At 53.7% G+C, this 24,585-nt stretch overlaps 1 protein-coding gene across 2 annotated transcripts in view; it reads left to right on the top strand.

The window, feature by feature from the left end:
- Window positions 1-14: 14 nt before the first annotated feature.
- The window catches only part of LOC105494141 (DEAF1 transcription factor), a 53,642-nt gene continuing 29,071 nt past the window's right edge, over window positions 15-24,585 (top strand). Inside the window, exons 1-9 of one of the 2 annotated variants that reach the window (XM_071074008.1) lie at window positions 15-478; window positions 4,101-4,198; window positions 7,132-7,261; window positions 7,539-7,685; window positions 8,598-8,737; window positions 10,468-10,533; window positions 16,619-16,745; window positions 17,871-17,999; window positions 18,614-18,742. In XM_071074008.1, coding sequence (XP_070930109.1) covers window positions 190-478; window positions 4,101-4,198; window positions 7,132-7,261; window positions 7,539-7,685; window positions 8,598-8,737; window positions 10,468-10,533; window positions 16,619-16,745; window positions 17,871-17,999; window positions 18,614-18,742 — 1,255 coding nt within the window. In that variant the 5' untranslated portion in view covers window positions 15-189. Of the gene's footprint in view, window positions 479-1,020; window positions 1,040-4,100; window positions 4,199-7,131; window positions 7,262-7,538; window positions 7,686-8,597; window positions 8,738-10,467; window positions 10,534-16,618; window positions 16,746-17,870; window positions 18,000-18,613; window positions 18,743-24,585 lie in introns of those variants that run through there. The other variant, XM_071074009.1, reaches the window with a different exon arrangement.

Below are 24,585 nucleotides of genomic sequence, written 5' to 3'. Positions count from 1 at the left end.
TCCGCTCCACGGGCAGACTCGGCTCGGCTCTGCTCGGCGGCTGGCTGCCTTTTCGGTCCCTGTTCGGGCGGCGGCTTCGGGCGGCCTCGGCCCAGCTCGGGCGTCCTCTTCGGGCCCCGCTTCGGGCTCCGCGACCGGCGCTTCGGGCGGCCCCGGACGGCGCCTTCGGGAAGGCTCGGCGGAGTCCGGATGGAGGACTCGGACTCGGCGGCAAAGCAGCTGGGCCTGGCTGAGGCGGCGGCGGTGGCGGCCGCGGCCGCTGTGGCGGCGGCGGCCGCGGCCGCGGCGGGAGGCGAGGCGGAGGAGCCGGTGCTGAGCAGGGACGAGGACTCGGAGGAGGACGCAGACTCGGAGGCGGAGCGGGAGACTCCGCGGGTCACGGCAGTGGCGGTGATGGCGGCGGAGCCCGGGCACATGGACATGGGTGCCGAGGCCCTGCCCGGCCCCGACGAGACCGCCGCTGCCGCAGCCTTCGCAGGCAAGTGCGCCCGCCGGCCTCTCGCCTCGTCCGGTTCCCGCGCGCCTACCCCGCACACCTGCCCCGCACAACTGCCCCACGTGACCAGCCCGCCACACCTGCCCCTCACACCTGCTCCACGTGACCAGCCCGCCCCACCCGCCCTGCACAACTACCTCTCACACCTGCCCCACATGACCACACTGCCCCACCAGCCCATCCCACCTGCCCCACATACCTGCTGCAGGTGACCAGCCTGCCCCACCTGCCACAGACACCTGCCCCACCCGCCCCTCACACCTGCCCCACGTGATCAGCCTGCCCTACCTGACCCACACACCTGACCCACACACCTGCCTCTGGTGACCCACCCAGCCTCACCTGCCCTGCCCTGCACACACCTGCCCTCACCTCCCCTTTTCTTTGTGGCAGCCCTGCCTCCTACTGGTCCCCCTGTGCAGCCCTGCCCCTGCCCTGCCTTCATCTATCCTGGCTCCCCCCACCCACCTGTCCTGGAGAAGCCCGGGGGTGGATGGGCACCTGTGGTCACCAGGAACCCCCACGTCCTGAGGGCCAGTTCAGGTATGACCTGAGTACTGAGGAGCCAGGGGTGGGCAGCCTGCTGGAGGCCATTATGCCAGAGGTCAGCATGGCTGTGTGGTGGCCCAGGGGACCCGCGGAGTTACCTGTGCAGGCTCCTCTCCCAGTCCTCCCTCTTCCTCTTGCCTTTTTCCCTAAGGACCTGCTCCTTCTGCCTCCTTGTCGGGCTCCCTGTGGGGAGGCCGCCGTGGCTTGCCAGCCCATATTTTTCTGTAAGCTGCTCATAGTTTCTTGCCACACAGAGCAGCCTCCTTCTCAGGCTCCAAAACACTGGGAGCCCGGGGCAGAACTCACAGATGCCCTACAGGGCTGTTGCCATCCAGCACCTCCTGTGTCCCGCCCTTGTGTCAGTGGGGCATAGACTTCCCCGCCCACCAGCTTCCCAACGCACTGCGCTCTTCCCCATTGGAGCTCCCGAGTGTCCCCCAGGGACTCGCAGCTCAGTGTTCAGACCCTTGGAGGAGCCCCTTGTTGCGTTGTGAGGCACTTTTCCCCTAAGGAGCTTTGTGCGTTTAGGAACTGGACCCCAGTCCTGGTGTGCCGGGTATGTCAGGGCGTTGCATGTGCTCTGGGTGCTGCTTTGGCCCGGGGGCTGTCCCAGCAGTGTCTGGGCTTCCCTTAGTCCACTGAATGGCCCTCAAAGGCAAGGGGGTCACTGCTGCTTGTTTGGTTGGTTAAGAAGAAAAAGGGAGGGAAAGCTTTGTGACTCTCAGGTTGGCTTTCGTGGCTAAACTCTGGTTTGACGTTGGGATTTGGAGCCATGATGTTGACTTCAGGTTTTTGTCATTTTTGCACGTATTTTTCTGAATGCATAAAAGAAAAATGATGCTGTCCATCATGATGTCAGAGAAATACGTTGACGTATGTTTTTTTCTGAAAAATATGGTAGTTGTGTTTTGATGTGGTAAAAGCTGAAGTCAAGTGGTTTCCAGGTTTAAGGAACTCAGCAGGACACGCTGCCGCCTGAGGCGGCTTTGGGCGGATGCTCCCAGGGCTGCCGTGGGCCTGGCGTTCAGCTCTCACTGTGGCCCCACACCGCCTGCTGGGGATTGTGGTGCTGAGAGGCGAGGATGAGTGAGCCCTGCACCTGGTGTGATCTGGTGGTGGAGACAGACAGCAAAGAGGCTTTTTTTTTTTTTTTTTGACACGGAGTTTCGTTCTTGTTGCCCAAGCTAGAGCGCAGTGGCGCGATCTTGGCTCACTGCAGCCTCCTCCTCCCGGACTCAAGCGATTCTCCTGCCTCAGCCTCCCGAGTAGCTGGGATTACAGGCATGCGCCACCATGCCCAGCTAATTTTGTAATTTTAGTAGAGATGGGGGTTTCTCTATGTTGGTCAGACTGGTCTCGAACTCCCGACCTCAGTTGATCCGCCCGCCTCTGCTTCCCAAAGTACTGGGATTACAGGCGTGAGCCACTGCGCCTGGCTGCAAACAGGCATTTTTAAGGGCAGTTTGGGTGAGTGCTGGGTTAATGGTATGGATGGTATGGTCAGGACACATTCAACTAGTATCTTTTTTTTTTTTTTTTTCCTTGAGATGGAGTCTCACTTTGTCGCCCAGGCTGGAGTGCAGTGGTGCGATCTCAGCTTACTGCAAGCTCCGCCTTCCGGGTTCACGCCATTCTCCTGCCTCAGCCTCCCAAGTAGCTGGGACTACAGGCGCCCGCCACCACGCCCAGCTAATTTTTTGTATTTTTAGTAGAGACGGGGTTTCACCATGTTAGCCAGGATGGTCTCGATCTCCTAACCTCATGATCCGCCCGCCTCAGCCTCCCAAAGTGTTGGGATTACAGGCGTGAGCTACCACGCCCGGCCTCAACCGGTATCTTTTTTTTTTTTTTTTTTTTTGAGACGGAGTCTCGCTCTGTCGCCTAGGCTGGAGTGCAGTGGCCGGATCTCAGCTCACTGCAAGCTCCGTCTCCTGGGTTTACGCCATTCTCCTACCTCAGCCTCCGGAGTAGCTGGGACTACAGGCGCCGCCACCTCGCCCGGCTAGTTTTTGTATTTTTTAGTAGAGACGGGGTTTCACCGTGTTAGCCAGGATGGTCTCGATCTCCTGACCTCGTGATCCGCCCGCCTCGGCCTCCCAAAGTGCTGGGATTACAGACTTGAGCCACCGCGCCCGGCCAACCGGTATCTTTTAAGTATCTGCTGTGTGCCAGACATTGCCCTGGGCACAGAACATTCTAGAACTCGGTGACAGACGAGCCACTTGCTTGGCCTGGGAGCATCACAGGAAGACTTCGCAGAGGCAGAGAGGAGGGTGTGGGGGTGTTGGCAGCAGAAAGTGTTTCTCTAGAAACACTGCAACACGCAAAGGCTGGAGCTGCAGGACCTGTCTGGGATGACAAGGGCAGGAGGTGGGGTGTAGCTGACCTCTGTGGTACCTGCCCTGTGTGCAGACGCTGCCAGAGGGCCTGTCTGCATGCCAGGGGGCCGAGTTCCATGTTGTAGGGGGTGCGGTGGGGTGGCACCAAGGGGCACAGGCAGGTTAGATGTACTTTTTAGGAGGAAGGGGTCAGAGACCAAGGGCAATGGCGGTAAGCATGGGGCTGAGGTCACCTGACGGTGGTGGCCTGACCCCTGTGGTGGAGGAGAGGCAGGAATGGAGCTGCAAGAGTGGGTCCAGGAGGTGTCCTCACCTGTGGGGAGGCCGAGAGCTCATTGTAGGCGCAGGACACACCTGACTGGCAGGACACAGCCACGCCACAGAAGGAGATAGAGTCCCAGTGGTGATTTGGTGGAGCTGGGGCTGGCTGGGGCATGGGGATGGGTGGGTTTGTTGTGTGCATTTTTTTACTGCACATAAAAGGCTTTACTGGGGAAGAATAGATTTCCTTTCTCTTTCCTGGAAGAGCCAAATGACTTAGACTGTGGAATAGAAATGGTAGTCGAGCGCCCGTTCATGCAAGTGTTAAGGTCTTCCCGGGTTACAAGTGCGCATACCCCAGGGGGAGTCGCTTTGTTTGAAGCGCCTGAGTGAGGCTGTTCGCTTTGTCCGTTCTGGCTTTCGTTGCTTCTTAAATGAGGCTCCTTCTGTTGCAGAGGTGACCACAGTGACAGTGGCCAACGTGGGGGCTGCTGCAGACAATGTCTTCACCACGTCTGTGGCCAACGCGGCGTCCATCTCAGGACACGTTCTGGTAAGCTGTTCTGTGCGAGTGGTGCCACGCTGGGGGCCTTGGGCTTCCCAGAGGCTCTCCCGGGGTTCAGCCCGTCGTGCGCGTCTGCTCTGTGAGCTGGGGAGGGAGGCACTGGCTGGCTCTGCTCTCAGAAGCCTTCAGGCTGTGCTGGGGTGGGAGAACGTAGAGCTGAGGCAGAAGCTGCCTCACAAGGCCGGGTGAAGAGTCACACTTCATCGGATGGGCTGGTGGCCTGCATCGGGCGGGGACTCCCAGCTCCTGACCCAGCCCAGGCTGCTGTCCGCCCACAGTTCAGCCTCTGCCCGAGGCCCGGCGCTACCTGTGCTCCTTACTCCTGTAGCTGCAGGGCCAGCTGAAGGAAGCAGGGCGTTTCCCTCCCCCATATCCTGTTCTCATAGCGTTTATGGCGCAGTCTCCCACCCTCCTTCATTCTGCACGCCTGACTGCCGTCTGCTTAGGAAACTGCTGAAAGCCAGTTGTGTGTCAGATAGTGTCTGTGCCACCTTCAGAGCCCTTTCGTGATCATGTTGTATCAGCTTGTTTTATATTTTATATGTGGGGCCTTCGGCGACCTGGGGACATCGGGTCAACCAGGGCAGGCAACCTTGTTTCCAAGTGGCAGATGCCGGGGTGGGTCCAGTCTCCAGAAAGGGGTTTTCCCTGGGACCACTGGCACCTGTTACTTGTTGTCTTTTTAGCCTTGGTCACGCACCTGGGACATCATCCTCATATACCTGAAAGCAGAGTGGTTGTTTGTGTGTTTTGTTTTTGAGATGGAGTCTTGCTCTGTCACCTAGCCTGGAGTGCAGTAGTGCGATCTAGGCTCCTTGCAACCTCTGCCTCCTGGGTTCAAGCCATTCTTGTGCCTCAGCCTCCTGAGGAGCTGAGATTACAGGTATGTACCACCATGCCAGGCTAAGTTTTGTAATTTTAGTAAAGACAGGTCACCATGTTGTCCAGGCTGGCCTCAAACTCCTGACCTCAGGTGATCTGCCCGCCTTGGCCTCCCAAAGTGCTGGTGTGAGCCACCACACCCGGCCAGAAAGCAGAGTTATTGTTAGAATGGCAGCAAACAGAAAACTTGTGAAGGACTTCAGTAAAAACATAAGAAACTTGGAAACTTCCTTCCCTCCCTCCCTTCCTTCCTTCCTTCTTTTTTGACAGAGTCTTGCTCTGTTGCCCAGACTGGAGTGCAGTGGAGTGATCTCAACTCACTGCAACCTCCACCTCCTGGGTTCACCATGTTGTCCAGGTCGTCTCAAACTCCTGATCTCAGGTAGCTACCACCTCGGCCTCCCAATGTGCTGGGATTACAGCATGAGCCACCGCGCCCAGCCCAGACACTTGGTTTATTTCTGATGGGTGTGAGAACACACACAGGCTGACCCGTGGCCATGCAATGATCTGTGCTTTCGGTCAGGCTGCTCCTTCCTGGCAGCGGGGTCTGGGCGCCTCCTCATTTCCTAGGAGGGGCTGAAACCCAAGGCACCTGCGGGTGCCTGGAACATGCTGCCATCATGGAGCAGCGGTGTCCTGCAAGTGCCTGCAGAGGCCAAGGCTAGTCTTCTCCCCTCCAGGCCAGGAAGACCAGAGACTGGTGTGTTCCTGTTTAGAAACTGACAACAAAGCAGGGCACGGTCTGAAATAACTGTATGTTCCCTTCCTAAGAAAAATAGTCTGTGACTCTTAAACAGACACAAGACATTCCCTTTCTCCAGTGAAGAGCTGCCGGTCTTTGGTGACTCAGGCACAGTGGTAGGACCCCCATTGTGAGGTGTTGGCCCGTGGGCCTCCGTGAGCCCAGGCGCCAGGCATGTGTGTTGGGGGACCCTCAACTCCATGAGAAACTTCTCAAGTGCCCTGATTCGACAGTGACATTTTCAGATGTAAGAAATAGTTGTCAGCCGGGCGCGGTGGCTCACGCCTGTAATCCTAGCACTTTGGGAGGCTGAGGTGGGTGGATCACGAGGTCAGGAGATCGAGACCATCCTGGCTAACATGGTGAAACCCTGTCTCTACTAAAAATACAAAAAATTAGCTGGGCATGGTGGCAGGTGCCTGTAGTCCCAGCTACTCGGGAGACTGAGGCAGAAGAATGGTGTGAACCTGGGAGGCGGAGCTTGCAGTGAGCCGAGATCAAGCCACTGCACTCCAGCCTGGGGACAGAGTGAGACTCCGTCTCAAAAAAAAAAAAAAGAAAAAGCAAAAAAAGAAACAGTTGTCTTCTCGCTTTGCCTCGGTTGGTTTTGTATTCAGAATTAAAATCTTGGGGCACCCAGAACGCTGGGTTCGGAGATGCCCCTGGAAGTCTCTGGTCTGCCTCACTGCTGGGGCAGAGCCTGCAGGCCAGAGTTTGTCAGACGACTTGACCAAGGTGGGGTTCAAGTTCCAGCAGTGGTGTGTGGGCATGGGGACTCTGGCTGCCTGTGGTGGGGTCTGTGCAGCTTGAAGGGTGATTTTGGAAGCAGGCAGCAGTTGCAGCAGCTTCAGCCAGCGTGGAAATGTGGTTTTGAGGCCCCGGTCTCCCGTCGCCATCTGGAAGGGGCTCTGCAGGGTGGTCCTGCACGAGGCCTCGTCTGTGGTGGCCAGCGCGGTCTGTTGGAGACCCTGCATGAGGACGGTGACCTGTGGGAGCTGCTCAGGCAGACGTCAGGGTGTTTCCTGTTCGTGGAGCACGTGTCTTCTTTCCCTTGGACAAGTGATGGCCGGCGTTTTCCTCAGCACCACACAGACTTCGGCACTGCCTGCTCTTGTTCTTGGCTCTGTTTTTGAGTCTTTGAGAGATATCTTTGGAAAAGATATGGGGTGCCTAGGCGGGCGTCCCTTCTTGGTGAGAACAGCCGTAGCCCTGTTGGAGGACGGCCCAGCTGGGCTCAGGGACACACCTCGTGTCATGCTTGGACGTTACCTGACGGAGCGGTTTTTCCTTCTAGTCTGGTAGGACGGCCCTTCAGATCGGGGACAGCCTGAACACCGAAAAAGCCACACTGATTGTCGTCCACACAGATGGGAGCATCGTGGAGACCACCGGGCTGAAGGGCCCGGCAGCTCCCCTCACCCCAGGTACAGCAGTGCCTGCTCCCCAGGCCTGGGCAAAACACGTTTCAGAATAGCTAGAATTTATTTCAGGAATTTATTTACTTCTTTTTGTGGTAAATTTGGAATATCAACTATTAATGGATTTTAAGTAGAAGCCGTGGAATTCTCCTGGCGGAGAAGAGTTTTCCCGCCGTTGAAGGAGGTGGTGCTGCTGGGGAGGTGGGTGTCTGTGAGGGGAGTGCATGCTGTATGTACTTCCTGGCGTCCCGCCTCTCACCTTCACACACTTTCTCTGCCCAAGGTCCTCAGTCTCCTCCAACCCCTCTGGCTCCCGGCCAAGAAAAAGGTGGAACTAAATACAACTGGGACCCCTCTGTGTACGACAGTGAGCTGCCCGTGCGGTGCCGGAACATCAGCGGCACTCTGTACAAGAACAGGCTTGGCTCAGGTGAGGGCTGCCGCTTCAGACTCCAAAGTTGTATTTCCCTTTGTAGCCCCACTAGGATAAATTGGGGGCTGAGAAAGATGAAAATCGTGGCACCTAGAACTAGTTAGGAAGACAGGGCCGGACGCGGTGGCTCACAACTGTAATCCCAGCACTTTGGGAAGCTGAGGCAGGCAGATCAAGGGCTCAGGAGATTGAGACCGTCCTGGCTAACACGGTGAAACCCCGTCTCTACTAAAAATACAAAAAATTAGCTGGGCGAGGTGGCAGGCACCTGTAGTCCCAGCTACTCCGGAGGCTGAGGCAGGAGAATGGCGTGAACCCGGGAGGCGGAGCTTGCAGTGAGCGGAGATCGCGCCACAGCACTCCAGCCTGGGCGACGGAGCGAGCCTGTGTCTCAAAAAAAACAACAACAACAACAACAAAGAAGACAGAAGGTGCAAGTGACACCCAGTTCCTGTGAACTAGAGCTGAGGCCTGGGAGAGGCACTGGGCAGGGCTGGGCCTGGGACCCATTTAGGGGTGAAAAACCATCGTGACCCACGGGATAGGAGACAAGCAAGAAGAAGTGGGAGGGAGGCAGGGCTGGGACGTGTTCCTCAAGTTGCCAGGTCAGCTTGGGACTTGTAGACAAAGGCTCTGGAAGTGGGTACTAGAGGTGCTCAGTGTGGGACCTGGTCGAGCTTGCAGTGCCTGCGGACAGTGGATGGAGAGATCACGTAGGGGATCGGAGGCGCAGGCTGCAAAGGCAGACCCGTGGTGGCCCTGTCAGGGCCAAGTACACGGGTGGGTGAGATCACACAAGCTGCTGGGGTACTGGTGCTCGTGGAATGGTGGAGGAGGTCCCAGGAGGGAGGTGATGGCAGAGGCGACATTCCTACCTGCTGTCATCGTGACTGCTGCTTTTCCTTGCAGGCGGCCGGGGACGGTGCATCAAGCAGGGGGAGAACTGGTACAGTCCCACCGAGTTTGAGGCCATGGCAGGAAGAGCCAGCAGTAAGGACTGGAAAAGAAGCATTCGCTACGCAGGCCGACCCCTGCAGTGCCTCATCCAGGTATCGTTTGTGCGTCCTCACCTGTGCTCAACACACAGCTTGGATGCGGGGCCTCCGAGGTGGCCCAGCCAGAGGGCGGGCACAGACCACGGGGTCAGACACACGGGGTTTGCAGCCTCCACCTCGTGTCCGTGTGGCCTTGGATGAGTGACTGACCCTCTCGTATTTCAGTTTCCGGATTTTTCACATGGGGATGATGATGATCGTGACCCTGTGAGGATTGTTGGGAGAAGTGCATGAGGTCACAGCGCCTGGCACAGAGCAGTTGTAGAAAGGGGGTGTGTCAAATACACAAAAAATGGAAACAGTGGAAGTTAAGATAATCGTTCCTGTTTGAATGCATGTGACCCTTTCAAAGCCGCCTAACTTTTCTTCTGTCTGCTAAAAAGGAGGACTTCTGATTCCTCTTCCAGTTTAGCTCCTGTGTGTTGTTAAGGAAGCAATTCCTCTAGAGCCTTTTGCAAATCTTGAAAGGAAAGAGATGGGTTCTGCCACCAATAATGGCACTGTGAAGAAGAGAAGTCTCTGGAAATTACTGGTGGTCGTCTGCTTCTTTTTTGGAGACAGTCTCACCTTGTTGCCCAGACTGGAGTGCAGTGGTTTGATCTTGGCTCACCACAACCTCCACCTCCCAGGCTCAGAGGATTGTCCTGCCTCAGCCTCCCAGGTAGCTAGGATTACAGGCGCCCGTCACCACACCTGGGTTTGTTTTTTTTTTTTTTTAGTAGAGATGGGGTTTCACCCTGTTGGCCAGGCTGGTCTTGAACTCCCGACCTCAAGTGAGACATCCACCTCAGCCTCTCAAAGTGCTGGGATTACAGGCGTGAGCCACAGTACCTGGCCTAATTTTTAATGGAGATCGGGTTTCACCAGGCTGGCCAGGCTAGTCTCGAACTCCCCACCTCAAGTGAGCCGCCCGCCTCGGCCTCTCAAAGTGCTGGGATTACAGGCATGAACCACCATGCCCGGCCCTCATTTCTCAGAACTTTTTTTTTTTTTTTTTTTTTTTTGAGATGGAGTCTCACTCTGTCGCCCAGGCTGGAGTACAGTGGCATGATCTCAGCTCACTGCAAGCTCCGCCTCCCGGGTTCACGCCATTCTCCTGCCTCAGCCTCCCGAGTAGCTGGGACTACAGGCGCTGCCACCACGCCCGGCTAGTTTTTTGTATTTTTAGTAGAGACGGGGTTTCACCATGTTAGCCAGGATGGTCTCGATCTCCTGACCTCGTGATCCGCCCGCCTCGGCCTCCCAGAGTGCTGGGATTACAGGCGTGAGCCACCGCGCCCGGCCATTTCTCAGAATTTTTGTCTTTATGAGGTTGGACACGGTGGCTTACTCCTGTAATCCCAGCACTTCAGGAGGCCGAGGTGGACTGATTGCTTGAGGCCAGGAGTTCGAGACCAGCCTGGCCAACATGGCAAAACCCCGTCTCTACTAAAAATACAAAAATTAGCTGGGTGTCGTGGCACAAGCCTATAATCCCAGCTTCTTGGGAGGCTAAGGCACGAGAATTGCTTGCGCCGGGGAGGCAGAGGTTGCAGTAAGCCGAGAACGTGCCACTGCACTCCAGCCTGGGCAACCCAACAAGACTCTGTCTCAAAAAAAAAAAAAGAGTTTTTGTATTTATGAATGACAGGTAAATGGTAGAAGTGGTTGAAATCTTCTGTTATTGAATGATTCACATTTAGGGGCTGACTTTCTAATGCGTGGTGCTTCTTTTTGCATTTCAGGACGGGATCTTAAACCCTCACGCTGCCTCTTGCACCTGTGCTGCCTGCTGCGACGACATGACCTTAGTAAGTTGCCAGCATGTCTGGAGCAGGAGCACTTGGTGGAGCTGGGGGTGGCTGAGTGGGTCCCACAGCCCTTGGCCCCTTGGCTGTTTCCCTCTTGCCCTCTGCCTTGGAGAGGGATACTATCCTTGCTTCTCCTCTGCTGCTCTGTCCCCTGCTCCCTGATACACCACAATGAAACCTGATGTCTCGATGCGGGGGCACGTGGTTGGCCCCCATGATGTTGCTCAAAGAACATTTATGGAAACCTTAAGTAATGAAAAGCGGTTATAATGTCACCGCCTTAACTCTAAAACTAAACATACACACTTTTCCTTGTATGTGTGCTGTTAGATATTCTGCATTTTATAACGTGTCAGAAAAATGCTACTGTAAACTTACTCATGAATAGAGCTTTTAATATCTTTTTGATCGGCCGGGCGTGGTGGCTCAAGCCTGTAATCCCAGCACTTTGGGAGGCCGAGACGGGCGGATCACGAGGTCAGGAGATCGAGACCATCCTGGCGAACACGGTGAAACCCCGTCTCTACTAAAAAAATATAAAAAACTAGCCGGGCGAGGTGGCGGGCGCCTGTAGTCCCAGCTACACAGGAGGCTGAGGCAGGAGAATGGCGTAAACCTGGGAGGCGGAGCTTGCAGTGAGCTGAGATCCGGCCACTGCGCTCCAGCCCTGGCAACAGAGCGAGACTCCGTCTCAAAAAAAAAAAAAAAAAAAAATCTTTTTGACGTATTTCCTTATTCTGAATTCTTAACTATTTGACAAAGACCCAAAATAATTTTCTTTTTCTTTTTTTTTTTGAGACGGTGTCTCACTCTGTCACCCAGGGTGGAGTGCAGCGGCGCGATCTCGGCTCACTGCAACCTCCGCCTCTGGATTCAAGCAATTCTCCTGCCTCAGCCTCCCGAATAGCTGGGATTACAGGTGTGAGCCACCACGCCCAGCTAATTTTTGTATTATTAGTAGAGATGGGGTTTTGCCATGTTGGTCAGGCTGGTCTCAAACTCCTGACCACCGGTGATCTGCCCGCCTCGGCCTCCGAAAGTGTTGAGATTACAGGCGTGAGCTACTGCACCTCAGAAAAAAAAAAAAAAAAACATGGAGAGACCTACCATGTTCTTGGGGTGAAACAGTAAACACCCTAGAATTGTCTAGTTTATATATAGATTTCATGTGATTCTAGTGGAAAAAACAATTTTGTGAATGTAAAATAATTTTGAAGTTGATTTGGAAAAGCCAGTAGGTGAGACTCTTAGAGATGCTGGAGGAGTAAAGGAGCCGGGAGGAGGCGTCGGTCCCATTGGCAGTCGAGCCTGCGGGTAGATCATTTGCAGGGGCTCCAACGCTGAAGTACTTCAATGTCAGTCTAGGAAATCATGAACAGGGTCTGTATGTGGAAGGTACTGAAAAAAATGCTAAAGAAAGAGACCAGAGAAGATTGAAATACATCAACAGACATCCTGTGTCCGTGGATTAGAAGACTCAATATAGTAAAGATGTGACTTTTTCCCAAGTTGATTCATAGGTTTAACACGATTACTATCAAAATCCCAGCAGGATTCTTTTTAGATGCTGACAAACTGATTCTAAAATTTATATAGAAAGGTAAAGGAAATTTAAAAAGCCAAAACAGTTTTGAAATAAACATTTAAATGGTTGGAATCACATTGCGGGGTTTTGTTTTTTTTTTTTTTTTTTGAGATGGAGCCTCGCTCTGCCGCCCAGGCTGGAGTGCAGTGGCCAGATTTCAGCTCACTGCAAGCTCCGCCTCCCGGGTTCACGCCATTCTCCTGCCTCAGCCTCCCGAGCAGCTGGGACTACAGGCGCCCGCCACCACGCCCGGCTAGTTTTTTGTATTTTTAAAGTAGAGACGGGGTTTCACCGTGTTAGCCAGGATGGTCTCGATCTCCTGACCTCGTGATCCGCCCGTCTCGGCCTCCCAAAGTGCTGGGATTACAGGCTTGAGCCACTGCGCCCGGCCTACATTGCGGGGTCTTAAGACTTACTAGCTCGTGACAGTAATCAGGACAGTGTGGCATTGGCAGAAGAGACCCCCAAAATCTGGGTCAGACTAGAGTGTCGTAGACTCCAGCAAATGGCCTTGGAGCGACTGGACGTTCATCGGCAGAGACAAAGGATGACCTAAACTTCACACTTGGTACAAAAATGAATTCAAAATGGGTCACAGATCTAAAGTAAAAGGTAAAACTATAACATTTTTAGGAGAAAACACATTGGAAAATCTTCCTGACCTAGAGTTAGAACTAGGATTTCTTAGATTGGACTTTATCACATTTTAAAACTTTTGGCTTCCACTTGGGGAATGGTGGTGTGATAAGCTCAGTGGACCAACTCTCCACAGAAATAACTAGTGAAAACTGTGAAAAAATAACCCCTTAAGGTCTCCGGAAATTGTCCTAGGTGCATATAGCAAATAAAGAAACATCCAGGAAAATGTACTGAGTCTTGGAAAGAGCAGTGAGGATTGTGACATTTAAGCTAGGACCAGCTCCTTCCCTCCCTTTCTGCCCCCAGCTCCCGATGGAGGAGGCTCCATTCTGGGTGGTTGTGACCAAGAAAACAGGGTTCCCACTCCTCACAGCTCCCGGTCAAGGGATGTGGTATCTCACTGGGAGGGGCAGGCCACTAGCGGTTCTCAACCCCTTCAGCTCCAATTTGCAGTAAATTCCTGGGAAGTGTGACTGAAAATCTCTTCAGTCAGCCCCACTCAGAGGGCAGAGGCATTACTCAGAGGTGGGAGGCCAAGCATAGGGAGGCCCCAATTTCCCTCAACCCAGGTTGCCCATGGGGTGGAACGTCCACGCAGTGAGAGGCTGCCGCCCCCCCTCACAGAGCCCGGCTGATGCAACAGAGTCCCTCTGATGGACCCAGGCGCTGTTCCGCCTCGAGGTCTGGAGTAGGGGCTCCAACATTCAGCCCCAAAGAGAGAGAGGCTGTAAGAACACAGAGTTCCAAAGCCCCTCCCAAAGGAACTGACTTGATTTGAAACAGGAAGGGGATGTTCAAAACAATGGACATTTTGGTGGTCAGCAGTTAAGAGGAGGCCAGCAGTTGCATTAGAGCAAGAAACTAAACTAGGTCAGCAGGTTTACCAGAGAGGCGAGGAAAGCCACAGCTAAGAACCCACTGGGGAAACAAGCCCTCAAGTTCTAACCTCTTGGTAAAGAAGCCCTAATTTAATCGGCTCAGACAGTGGAGCAGTGTGTGCCCCAGGGCATTGTTGGAAGTAATGGAGCAGGCAGCTGGCGGTTAGTTGATTCTGACACTTGACTCAACCAACAGCTTAACAGAGATCAGGGAGAGAGACAGCCAAAATCCCCACCACCAAAGGTGACTGCACCCCCAGGGCTGAGCCCTCAGAGGAGCAGCAGCCGAGGCCGCCCCAGGAGAACAGTTTCAGTTAAAGGGTCCAGCCCCATCCCTGAATAATAAACAAGCAGACAGCAGCCAGGAGCTGGGGGAAAGGAGAACAGCTTTCCACTGTTGCTACAGTGTATCACCTGTGTTATCTGATTCTTTTTTTTTTTTTTTGAGACGGAGTCTCGCTGTGTCGCCCAGGCTGGAGTGCAGTGGCGCGATCTCGGCTCACCGCAAGCTCCGCCTCCCGGGTTTACGCCATTCTCCTGCCTCAGCCTCCGAGTAGCTGGGACTACAGGCGCCCGCCACCACGCCCGGCTAGTTTTTTTTTTGTATTTTTAGTAGAGACGGGGTTTCACCATGTTAGCCAGGATGGTCTCGATCTCCTGACTTCGTGATCCACCCGCCTCGGCCTCCCAAAGTGCTGGGATTACAGGCTTGAGCCACCGCAAGAGTCTAAGACATGCAAAGAGCCATGAACCATACACAGGAGGAGAGCAACAGAAATTGCCTGGAGTGGCCGGGATATTGGGTTTAACAGGCAAAAGCTTTAAAACAGCCGTCCTCAGTATGTTCAGAGGACTGAAGAAGACCACAGCTAGCGACTGCATGGAAGGTCTGAAGACACTGTCTCCTCACTGGGGAATGTCAATGAAGAGATAGAAATTATTAAAAAAACAAAAACAAAAACAAAGTCGGGCGCAGTGGCTCTCATGCCTGTAATCGCAGCACTTTGGGAGGCCGAGGAGGGTGGATCACGAGGTCAGGAGATTGAGACCATCCTGTCTAACATCTTGAAACCCTGTCTCTACTAAAAATGCAAAAAATTAGCTGGGCGTGGTAGCGGCACCTGTAGTCCCAGCTACTTGGGAGGCTGAGGCAGGAGAATGGTGTGAACCCGGGAGGTGGAGCTTGCAGTGAGCCTAGATTGCGCCACTGCACTCCAGCCTGGGTAAGAGAGCGAGATTCCGTCTTTAAAAAAAAAAAAAAAAAAAAGCCGGGCGCGGTGGCTCAAGCCTGTAATCCCAGCACTTTGGGAGGCCGAGACGGGCGGATCACGAGGTCAGGAGATCGAGACCATCCTGGCTAACATGGTGAAACCCCGTCTCTACTAAAAAATACAAAAAACTAGCCGGGCGCGGTGGCGGGCGCCTGTAGTCCCAACTACTCGGGAGGCTGAGGCAGGAGAATGGCGTGAACCCGGGAGGCGGAGCTTGCAGTGAGCTGAGATCCGGCCACTGCACTCCAGCCTGGGCAGCAGAGCGAGACTCCGTCTCAAAAAAAAAAAAAAAAAAAAAAAGTCAAATGGAAATTGTAGAATTAGAAAGAAGAATAACTGAATGAAAAATTCACTAGAGTCTCAACAGGTTTGAACTGACAGAATAGACGTTCTGAGCATGTGTCCGGCAGCCTTGTGTGGTGCTGGGCTTGTGAGGGTCTCAGGTCGGAGGCGGGAGTGTCCCAGGCCCAGCTCCGTGAGGGTTTGGCCTCTTTCATGGGAGATCTTTGGTGACTTTTACCGTTTTCTTTAATTGATCCCATGCCTCCTCCTGTCTGGTGCGGTGCTGCTGAAGCTATGCCCTTGTGCTGCCAACTTTCTCCTCTGTGGCTTCTTCTCATTCCTCCCTTGCTTGGCCCTGGCCCCCATCTATTTTCTGTCTTTTAGGAATTCCTGACCCTTTTTTTTTTTTTTGAGACGGATTCTTGCTCTGTCGCTCAGGCTAGAGTGCAGTGGCGCGATCTCTGCTCACTGCAAGCCCTGCCTCCTAGGCATGCCCTTCTCCTGCCTCAGCCTCCCGAGTAGCTGGGACTACAGGCGCCCACCACCACGCCTGGCTAATTTTTTGTATTTTTGGTAGAGACGGGGTTTCACCATGTTAGCCAGGATGGTCTCGATCTCCTGACCTCATGATCCGCCTGCCTCAGCCTCCCAAAGTGCTGGGATTACAGGCATGAGCCGCTACGCCCGGCCCTGAATTTCTGACCTTTAATCTGTCGATGATACTTTGTTATTTTGCTGCACTGGTATTCGTATGTTCTTTTTTAAAGTATCCTTTCTGTCATGTTAAGGGATTTGGGGCCTAAAGAGGTGGGATTTTGGCCAGGCGCGGTGGCTCACACCTGTAATCCCAGCACTTTGAGAGGCTGAGGCTGGCGGAGCACCTGAGGTCGGGAGTTTGAGATCAGCCTGACCAACATGGAGAAACCCCGTCTCTACTAAGAATACAAAAATTAGCCAGGTGTGGTGGTGTGTGCCTGTAATCCTAGCTACTCAGGAGGCTGAGGTAGGAGAATCACTTGAACCTCGGAGGCAGAAGTTGCAGTGAGCGGAGATCGTGCCACTGCACTCCAGCCTGGGCAATAGAGTGAGACTCTGTCTCAAAAAAAAAAAAAAAAGAAAATTAGCTGGGTGTGGTGGCACATGCCTGTCATCCCAGCTACTCAGGAGGCTGAGGCAGGAGAATCACTTGAACCCAGCAGGCGGAGGTTGCAGTGAGCCGAGATCGCGCCACTGCACTCCAGCGTGGGCAACTAGAGTGAAACTCCATCTAAAAAAAAAAAAGAGGTGGGATTTTTAGGGGCGCTTACCATCTTAATGTGGTCTCGCCGTGTGACTCACACACCCCGCGGTGCCCCCACATAAGAGGAGCTGCAAGCGCAGCATAGCTTTTGCACATACCAACGCGGTGGCCTGTCTCCTTTCTCCCCCAGAGTGGCCCAGTCAGGCTTTTTGTGCCTTACAAAAGGCGCAAGAAGGAGAATGAACTGCCCACAACTCCTGTGAAGAAGGACTCCCCCAAGAACATCACGTTGCTTCCAGCCACCGCGGCCACCACCTGTGAGTCTGAGAAAACATAGCTCTAGTTTACTGAGGGGACCTAAGTGCATTGCCTTCTCTCGTCACCACTCCCACGGCCACTGTGGGATTCTCATTTCTAAAGCACATTGTGTGGCCGGAGGGATGTCAATGCCTTCATGCTCCTTTGCAGTGCGGCCCCCGGGTGGGAAGGGCTGTCCCAGTGCCCAGCTCTGTCTTGCTTCCCTGGGATCTGGGCGCTGTCGGCCTTGTCCTGGGCTGTTTCCCAGTGTCAGTGAGCAGAGCCGAGTGCCCAGCACACGCTTGAGGGACGTTTCCTGACAAGGGTGTCCTTGGTGAGGGATTCTCAGTGTGCTGGATGAGGGCTGCACAGAACTCTGTGGGTCTTTCTCTGTGGCCGGGCTGGAGGGCAGCGTCAGGATCCAGGCTCACTGCAGCCTTGACCTCTTAGTCTCAGGCATTCCTCCCACTTCAGACTCCCAAGTAGCTGGATCCACAGGCACGTGCCACCATGCCCAGCTAATGTTTTTATTTTATTGTACAGACAGGATTTAAATGGGGAGAGATAGCAATAGGAGAAAATGTCTTTGTAACAGGCTTCTGTTAACTAATGTAAGTCTGGGTTTTTGCTTTTATAGAGCAAGGTCTTTCTAAAACACCCTGTCGGCTCCTTCTCGAGGCCCTGGGTGGTGGGTGCGGGAAGAGTCCCACAGCAGCAGAGTCTCGAGATCTGTCGCCAGGATTTTTTTTTTTGAGCTGGAGAGGCAGCCTTGCTGTGGGACATGGCTGCTTTTTACCTTCAGCTTGGATTAAATACTTTTTCTTAATTTGAGCCACAAAGTATTTAAAAGTCATTGGAAGTTTTATTTTATGTTTGTTTTCTGGCTGGGCAGCAGTTTCCATGCTGGGGAGCACAGTTTAAACAGTGAACAATTGGTGGTGGCAAGTTGCCATCCTGGTTTTCTCCTCTGAGGTCTTCTCCAAGGTCTGGGATTTCCCGTGTGTCCTTCACATGGGAGGGTATGGTTACCACTGCCTGCACTTTAGCCCAGGCCCCCTGAAGGATTGGTGCCCATGGGTGGCACAGGACCTGTGTTCCGTGGGTGGCACTGCCTGGCCACGTGAAATGTGCTTCTGCCTTTCCAGTCACCGTGACCCCTTCAGGACAGATCACGACCTCGGGGGCACTGACCTTTGACCGGGCATCCACAGTAGAGGCCACTGCTGTCATATCCGAGAGTCCGGCCCAGGGTGACGTCTTCGCAGGAGCCACAGGTGAGCTGCTCCAGTGCCTGCCTGACATGTCCTCGGCATATCCGTGACCATGACATCACATCCCCAGTGCCATATTGGGCTTCGTAGGCTGCTGGGTACCTCGAGAGGGAACTTGAACCAGGCGTTTATTGGTGGGGACAGCGTGTGAGCCACGTCAGTTGGGCGGTGCAGTGTGGGTGGGGTTGGCGTGGCAGTGGGTTACTTGTGACAGATGCCAGGGCCGGCAAAGCTGAAAATACTCTCTGTCTGTCGGCTCCTGCTTCTGACTACAGTTGTGCAACAGAAGTGCGGCCTAGCCGGATGTGTGCTGGAGAATATTCTAGTAGCCACACTGAGGAAAATAAAGGAAAGAGCTACAACTGATTTTTATAATCTATTTTATTTTAACTGATATAGCCCCAATCCTATGTCAATAATTCAGGCTTGCCCCTTTCAGGGACTCAGTAGCCGCGTGTAGCCATAGCTACTATGTGTGCTGAATGGTAGGGACTCAGTATCCGCGTGTGGCCATAAGCTGCTGTGTGTACTGAATGGCACAGCCTTACAGTGTGATATTTAGGGCCTGCTGTGCGGACAGTCGTCCCGAGGTTCCCTGTCCCTTCTCTCGCCAACAGTCCAAGAGGCCAGCGTGCAGCCCCCATGCAGGGCCAGCCACCCTGAGCCTCACTACCCCGGCTATCAGGACAGCTGCCAGATCGCCCCGTTTCCAGAAGCTGCGTTGCCAACGTCACATCCCAAAATAGGTAGGTTTGAAAGAATTCACACGTGTACAGGTAATTTTCCTCAGAACTGCTTCCTGTGAAAGAATTTCTAGGTGAAATCGGATTCGTTTTGGTTTGTTTTGTTGTTGTTATTGATGCAGTAGATCAGTGGCTGGCAAAGTGTGGCCCACTGCCTATGTTTGTAAATAAAGTTTTATTGACACACAGCCACGTCCATTCATGTGTGTGCTGTAGAAGCTGCTTTTGGTACAACAGCAGGGCACACCCCTAGAAACCAATTGGCCTGTGGAGCTGAAGTTCTTTCTGGTGAGTTTGCTGTTATCCTCTTGAAGGTAGACACTCCTCAGTGGCAGGTCTTGGTCTCCCCAGAGCTGGCATGGGCATTCGGTATCTGGTGAAAGAAAGAAAAACCACAGGCCGGGCACGGTGGCTCAAGCCTGTAATCCCAGCACTTTGGGAGGCCGAGACGGGCGGATCACGAGGTCAGGAGATCGAGACCAGCCTGGCTAACACGGTGAAACCCCGTCTCTACTAAAAATACAAAAAACTAGCCGGGCGAGGTGGCGGGCGCCTGTAGTCCCAGCTGTTTGGGAGGCTGAGGCAGGAGAATGGCGTAAACCTGGGAGGCAGAGCTTGTAGTGAGCTGAGATCCGGCCACTGCACTCCAGCCTGGGTGACAGAGCGAGGCTCTGTCTCCAAGAAAAAAAAAAAAAAAAAAAAAAGAGAAACCAAGATTGATATCACATGTGGCCTAAATCTTTAAAACGATGATACACTGTAAACGCATTCTAACTTTGATTTTTCGTTTAACTGCACTTTTTTTTTGAGATGGAGTCTCGCTCTATTGCCCAGGCTGGGGTGCAGTGGTGCAATCTTGGCTCACTGCAACCTCTCCCTGGTTCAAGCCATTCTCCTGCCTCAGCCTCCCAAGTAGCTGGGATTACAGGCATGCACCAGCACACCTGGCTAATTTTTGTATTTTTAGTAGAAACGGGGTTTCACCGTGTTGGTCAGACTGGTCGCGAACTCCTGACCTCAAGTAATCCATCTGCCTCATACTCCCAAAGTGCTGGGATTACAGGTGTGAGCCACCACATGCAGCCAAGATTTCTGTATATTTATACTTTTTTTTTTTGAGATGGAGTTTCACTCTGTCGCCCAGGCTGGAGTGCAGTGGCATGATCTCGGCTCACTGCAACTTCTGCCTGCCAGGTTCAAGCAATTCTCCTGCCTCAGCCTCCCGAGTAGCTGGGACTACAGGCGTGCGCCACCATGCCCGGCTAATTTTTTTTTTTTTTGTAGTTTTAGTAGAGATGGGGTTTCACCATGCTGGTCAGGCTGGTCTGGAATTCCTAACCTCGTGATCCATTCGTCTCGGCCTCCCAAAGTGCTAGGATTACAGGCATGAGCCACCGTGCCTGGCCATCATTATACTTTTTTAAAGGGTGCATATGATCAATATATGATTTATTGAACCCTCCCCTGCTGGTGGCAAATGTATGTTTTCCATTTTTCACTATCACAGACAGTGCAAGAAACTTGTTCATGAAAAATTTACCTTATCATTTTCATTTGCTTGTTTCATTATTCTCTCTTTTGCCTATCTAAACTCTTTCCATCTTTAAAGCTTATCTCAGGGCTGGGCGTGGTGGCTCACTCCTCCTTTTTTTTGAGGCGGAGTCTCGCGCTGCTGCCCAGGCCGGAGTGCAGTGGCCGGATCTCAGCTCACTGCAAGCTCCACCTCCTGGGTTTACGCCATTCTCCTGCCTCAGCCTCCCAAGTAGCTGGGACTACAGGCGCCCGCCACCTCGCCCGGCTAGTTTTTTGTATTTTTTAGTAGAGATGGGGTTTCACCGTGTTAGCCAGGATGGTCTCGATCTCCCAACCTCGTGATCCGCCTGCCTCAGCCTCCCAAAATGCTGGGATGACAGGCTTGAGCCACCGTGCCCGGCCACCTTTTTTTTTTTTAGATGGAGTCTTGCTCTGTTGCCTAGTCTGGAGTGCAGACTACAAGCGTGCACCTCCATGCCTGGCTAATCTTTGTATTTTTAGTAGAGATGGAATTACAGGCGTGTAATCCCAATTACAGGGGGATTAAATCACCCCTTTAATCCCAGCACTTTAGGAGACCGTGACCAGGAGTTTGAGACCAGCCTGGGCAACATAAGGAGACCCCATCTCTATTAACTGGAAAAAAAAAAAAAATGTGGGGTGGGTGTTGGTGAAGTATTTATACCAAGAAATCAGCAAATGCTTGAAATCAGGGCTTTTTCTCCAGGAGGGCTGGGGGTTCGCATCAACCGCTCACCCCGGTGCAAGGTGTGCATGTGGCTCCTGGATCTCTGTGCCCGGGTGCCCTTGGCGGGCAGAAGTCGGAAACGTTCTCATGTGCACATGTGCACGTTTGTGCTCCAGGTCTGTGTGTGTTGAAAGCCATGAGTTTGCCCCAGTGTCTCTAGTTCCGGTGCAGAACCTCAGGGTTTGTTCTAGTTCCTTTCCTTTCCCACTTTGTAACTTCCTTCTCCAATTGCAAGAAACCCCACTGGGCGAAGGCTCATGCCTGTAATCCCAGCACTTCGGGAGGCCGAAGTGGGCAGACCACCTGAGGTCAGGAGTTCGAGACCAACCTGACCAACGTGGAGAAAGCCCATCTCTACTAAAAATACAAAATGAGCCAGGCTTGGTGGCAGATGCCTGTAATCCCAGCTACTCGGGAGGCTGAGACAGGAGAATCACTTGAACCCGGGAGGCGGAGGTTGTGGTGAGCCGAGATGGTGCCATTGCACTCCAGCCTGGGCAACAAAAGTTAAACTCCATCTCAAAAAAAAAACAAGGAGAGAGAAAAGAAAAGAAGCCCACCTACCATTATCTTTAATAAATCTCCAGCCGGGCGCGGTGGCTCAAGCCTGTAATCCCAGCACTTTGGGAGGCCGAGACGGGCGGATCACGAGGTCAGGAGATCGAGACCATCCTGGCTAACACGGTGAAACCCCATCTCTACTAAAAAATACAAAAAACTAGCCGGGCGAGGTGGCGGGCGCCTGTAGTCCCAGCTACTTGGGAGACTGAGGCAGGAGAATGGCGTGAACCCGGGAGGCGGAGCTTGCAGTGAGCTGAGATCCGGCCACTGCACTCCAGCCTGGGCGACAGAGCGAGACTCCGTCTCAAAAAAAAAAAAAAAAAAAAAAAATCTCCTATGTGTGACTGCAGGCGCCCAGGAAGACTTTCCAGGTGGGTGGAGTTGAAAGCAGGGTTTCTTTTGTCAGCTTGACTCTTTAGAAGATTTAGCCTGGAGGCCGGGCGCGGTGGCTCAAGCCTGTAATCCCAGCACTTTGGGAGGCCGAGACGGGTGGATCACGAGGTCAGGAGATCGAGACCATCCTGGCTAACACAGTGAAACCCCGTCTCTACTAAAAAATACAAAAAAACTAGCCGGGCGAGGTGGCGGGCGCCTGTAGTCCCAGCTACTCGGAGGCTGAGGCAGGAGAATGGCCTGAACCCAGGAGGCGGAGCTTGCAGTGAGCTGAGATCCGGCCACTGCACTCCAGCAAGGGGGACAGAGTGAGACTCCGTCTCAAAAAAAAAAAAAAAAAAAAAAAAAAGAAGATTTAGCCTGGGGCCGGGCATGGTGGCTCACGCCTGTAATCCCAGCACTTTGGGCACCCTTGGATCACCTGAGGTCAGGAGACTGGCCTGGCCAACATGGTGAAACCCCATCTCTACTAGAAATACAAAACCAGCCGGCCGTGGTAGTGGACGCCTGTAATCCCAGCTACTTGGGAGGCCGAAGTGGGCAGACCACCTGAGGTCAGGAGTTCAAGGCTAACCTGACCAACGTGGAGAAACCCCATCTCTACTAAAAATACAAAATGAGCCATGCCTGGTGGCAGATGCCTGTAATCGCAGCTACTCGGGAGGCTGAGGCAGGCGAATCGCTTGGACCCGGGAGGCAGGGAGCCAAGATGGCACCACTGCCCTCCAACTTGGGCAACAGAGCGAGACTCTGATTTAGCTGCTTCCCTCCCCGGTCATTGTCCTCAGCTCTGATTCCGTGAACGTTTCCAGGTCCAGCAGCCACATTCGGATGAGTTTTACAACGTGGAGCTGGGTGGGTGGAGCGGGAAGGGATGGGACATCTTCCTGCCTCTTTTGCGCGCTGGGGGGATGTCAGGTGCTAGAGGGATGTTAGGTGCTGGGGGGGTGTCAGGTGCTGGGGGGTGTGTCAGGTGCTGGGGGGCTGTCAGGTGCTGGGGGGGTGTCAGGTGCTAGAGGGATGTCAGGCGCTGGGGGGATTCAGGTGCTGGGGGGTGTGTCAGGTGCTGGGGGGCTGTCAGGTGCTGGGGGGGTGTCAGGTGCTAGAGGGATGTCAGGTGCTAGGGGGTGTCAGGTGCTAGAGGGATGTTAGGTGCTAGAGGGATGTCAGGCGCTGGGGGGATTCAGGTGCTGGGGGGTGTGTCAGGTGCTGGGGGTCTATCAGGTGCTGGGGGGTATATCAGGTGCTGGGGGGGTGTCAGGTGCTGGGGGGTTGTCAGGTGCTGGGGGGTTGTCAGGTGCTGGGGAGTCAGGTACTGGGGGGGTGTCAGGTGCTGGGGGGTGTCAGGTGCTGGGGGTGGTCAGGTGCTGGGGGTGGTCAGGTGCTGGGGGTATCAGGTGCTGGGGAGGTGTTGGGTGCTGGGGATGGTCAGGTGCTGGGGGGTGTCAGGTGCTGGGGAGGTGTTGGGTGCTGGGGATGGTCAGGTGCTGGGGAGTGTCTGGTGCTGGGGGGTGTCAGGTGCTGGGGGTGGTCAGGTGCTGGGGAGTGTCAGGTACTGGGGGGTGTCAGGTACTGGGAGTGATCAGGTGCTGGGGGTCTCAGGTACTGGGGGGTGTCAGGTACTGGGAGTGGTCAGGTGCTGGAGGTGTCAGGTGCTGGGGGGGTGTCAGGTGCTGGGGAGATGTCAGGTGCTGGGGTGTGGTCAGGTGCTGGGGGTGTCAGGTGCTGGGGAGATGTCATCGGGCAGTGATTTGTTGTTTGTTGGTCAGTTTTTTACCCGACTTCCGACATTATGTGAGAGTTTTCTTTTTTTTTTTTTGAGGTGGAGTCTCACTCTGTCACCCAGGCTGTAGTACAGTGGCATGATCTCAGCTCACCGCAACCTCCACCTCCCGGGTTCAAATGATTCTTATGCCTCAGCCTCCCGGGTAGTTGGGATTATAGACACTTTCACGCCTAGCTAATTTTTGCATTTTTTGGTGGAGATCGGGTTTCACCATGTTGATCAGGCTGGCCTCAAACTCCTGACCTCAAGGGATCTGCCCGTCTCAGCCTCCCAAAGTGCTGGGATTACAGGTGTGAGCCACCATGCCTGGCATTTTTTCTTTTTGAGACAGGGTCTCAGGTCACCAAGGCCAAAGGACGGTGGTGCAGTCATGGTTCTCTGTAGCCTCGACCACCTGGGCTCAAACCATCCTCCCGCCTCAGCTTCCTAAGTAACTGGGATCACAGGTGAATGCCACCATACCTAGCTAGTTGTTTTTGTTTTTGATTTTTGTTTCATAGAGACAAGGTCTTGCTATGTTGCCCAGGCTGGTCTTGAACTCCTAGGCTCAAGTGATCCTCCCACCTCAGCCTCCCAAAGTGTAGGGATTATAGGCATGAGCCACTGTGCTGAGTGATTAGAATTTTTTTTTTTTAATTTAATTAATTTATTTATTTATTTATTTGAGACAGAGTCTCGTTCTGTCACCCAAGCTGGAGTGCAGGGTCACAATCTCGACTCACTGCAAGCTCTGCCTCCCGGCTTCACACCTTTCTCCTGCCTCAGCCTCCCTAGTAGCTGGGACTACAGGTGCCCGCCACCACGCCTGTCTAATTTTTTGTATTT

This window comes from Macaca nemestrina, chromosome 12 (assembly GCF_043159975.1).
Source record: "Macaca nemestrina isolate mMacNem1 chromosome 12, mMacNem.hap1, whole genome shotgun sequence".
NCBI lineage: Eukaryota > Metazoa > Chordata > Mammalia > Primates > Cercopithecidae > Macaca > Macaca nemestrina.
The sequence above is the reverse complement of the archived record's forward strand: the minus strand, read 5'-3'. Positions and strand labels throughout refer to the sequence as shown.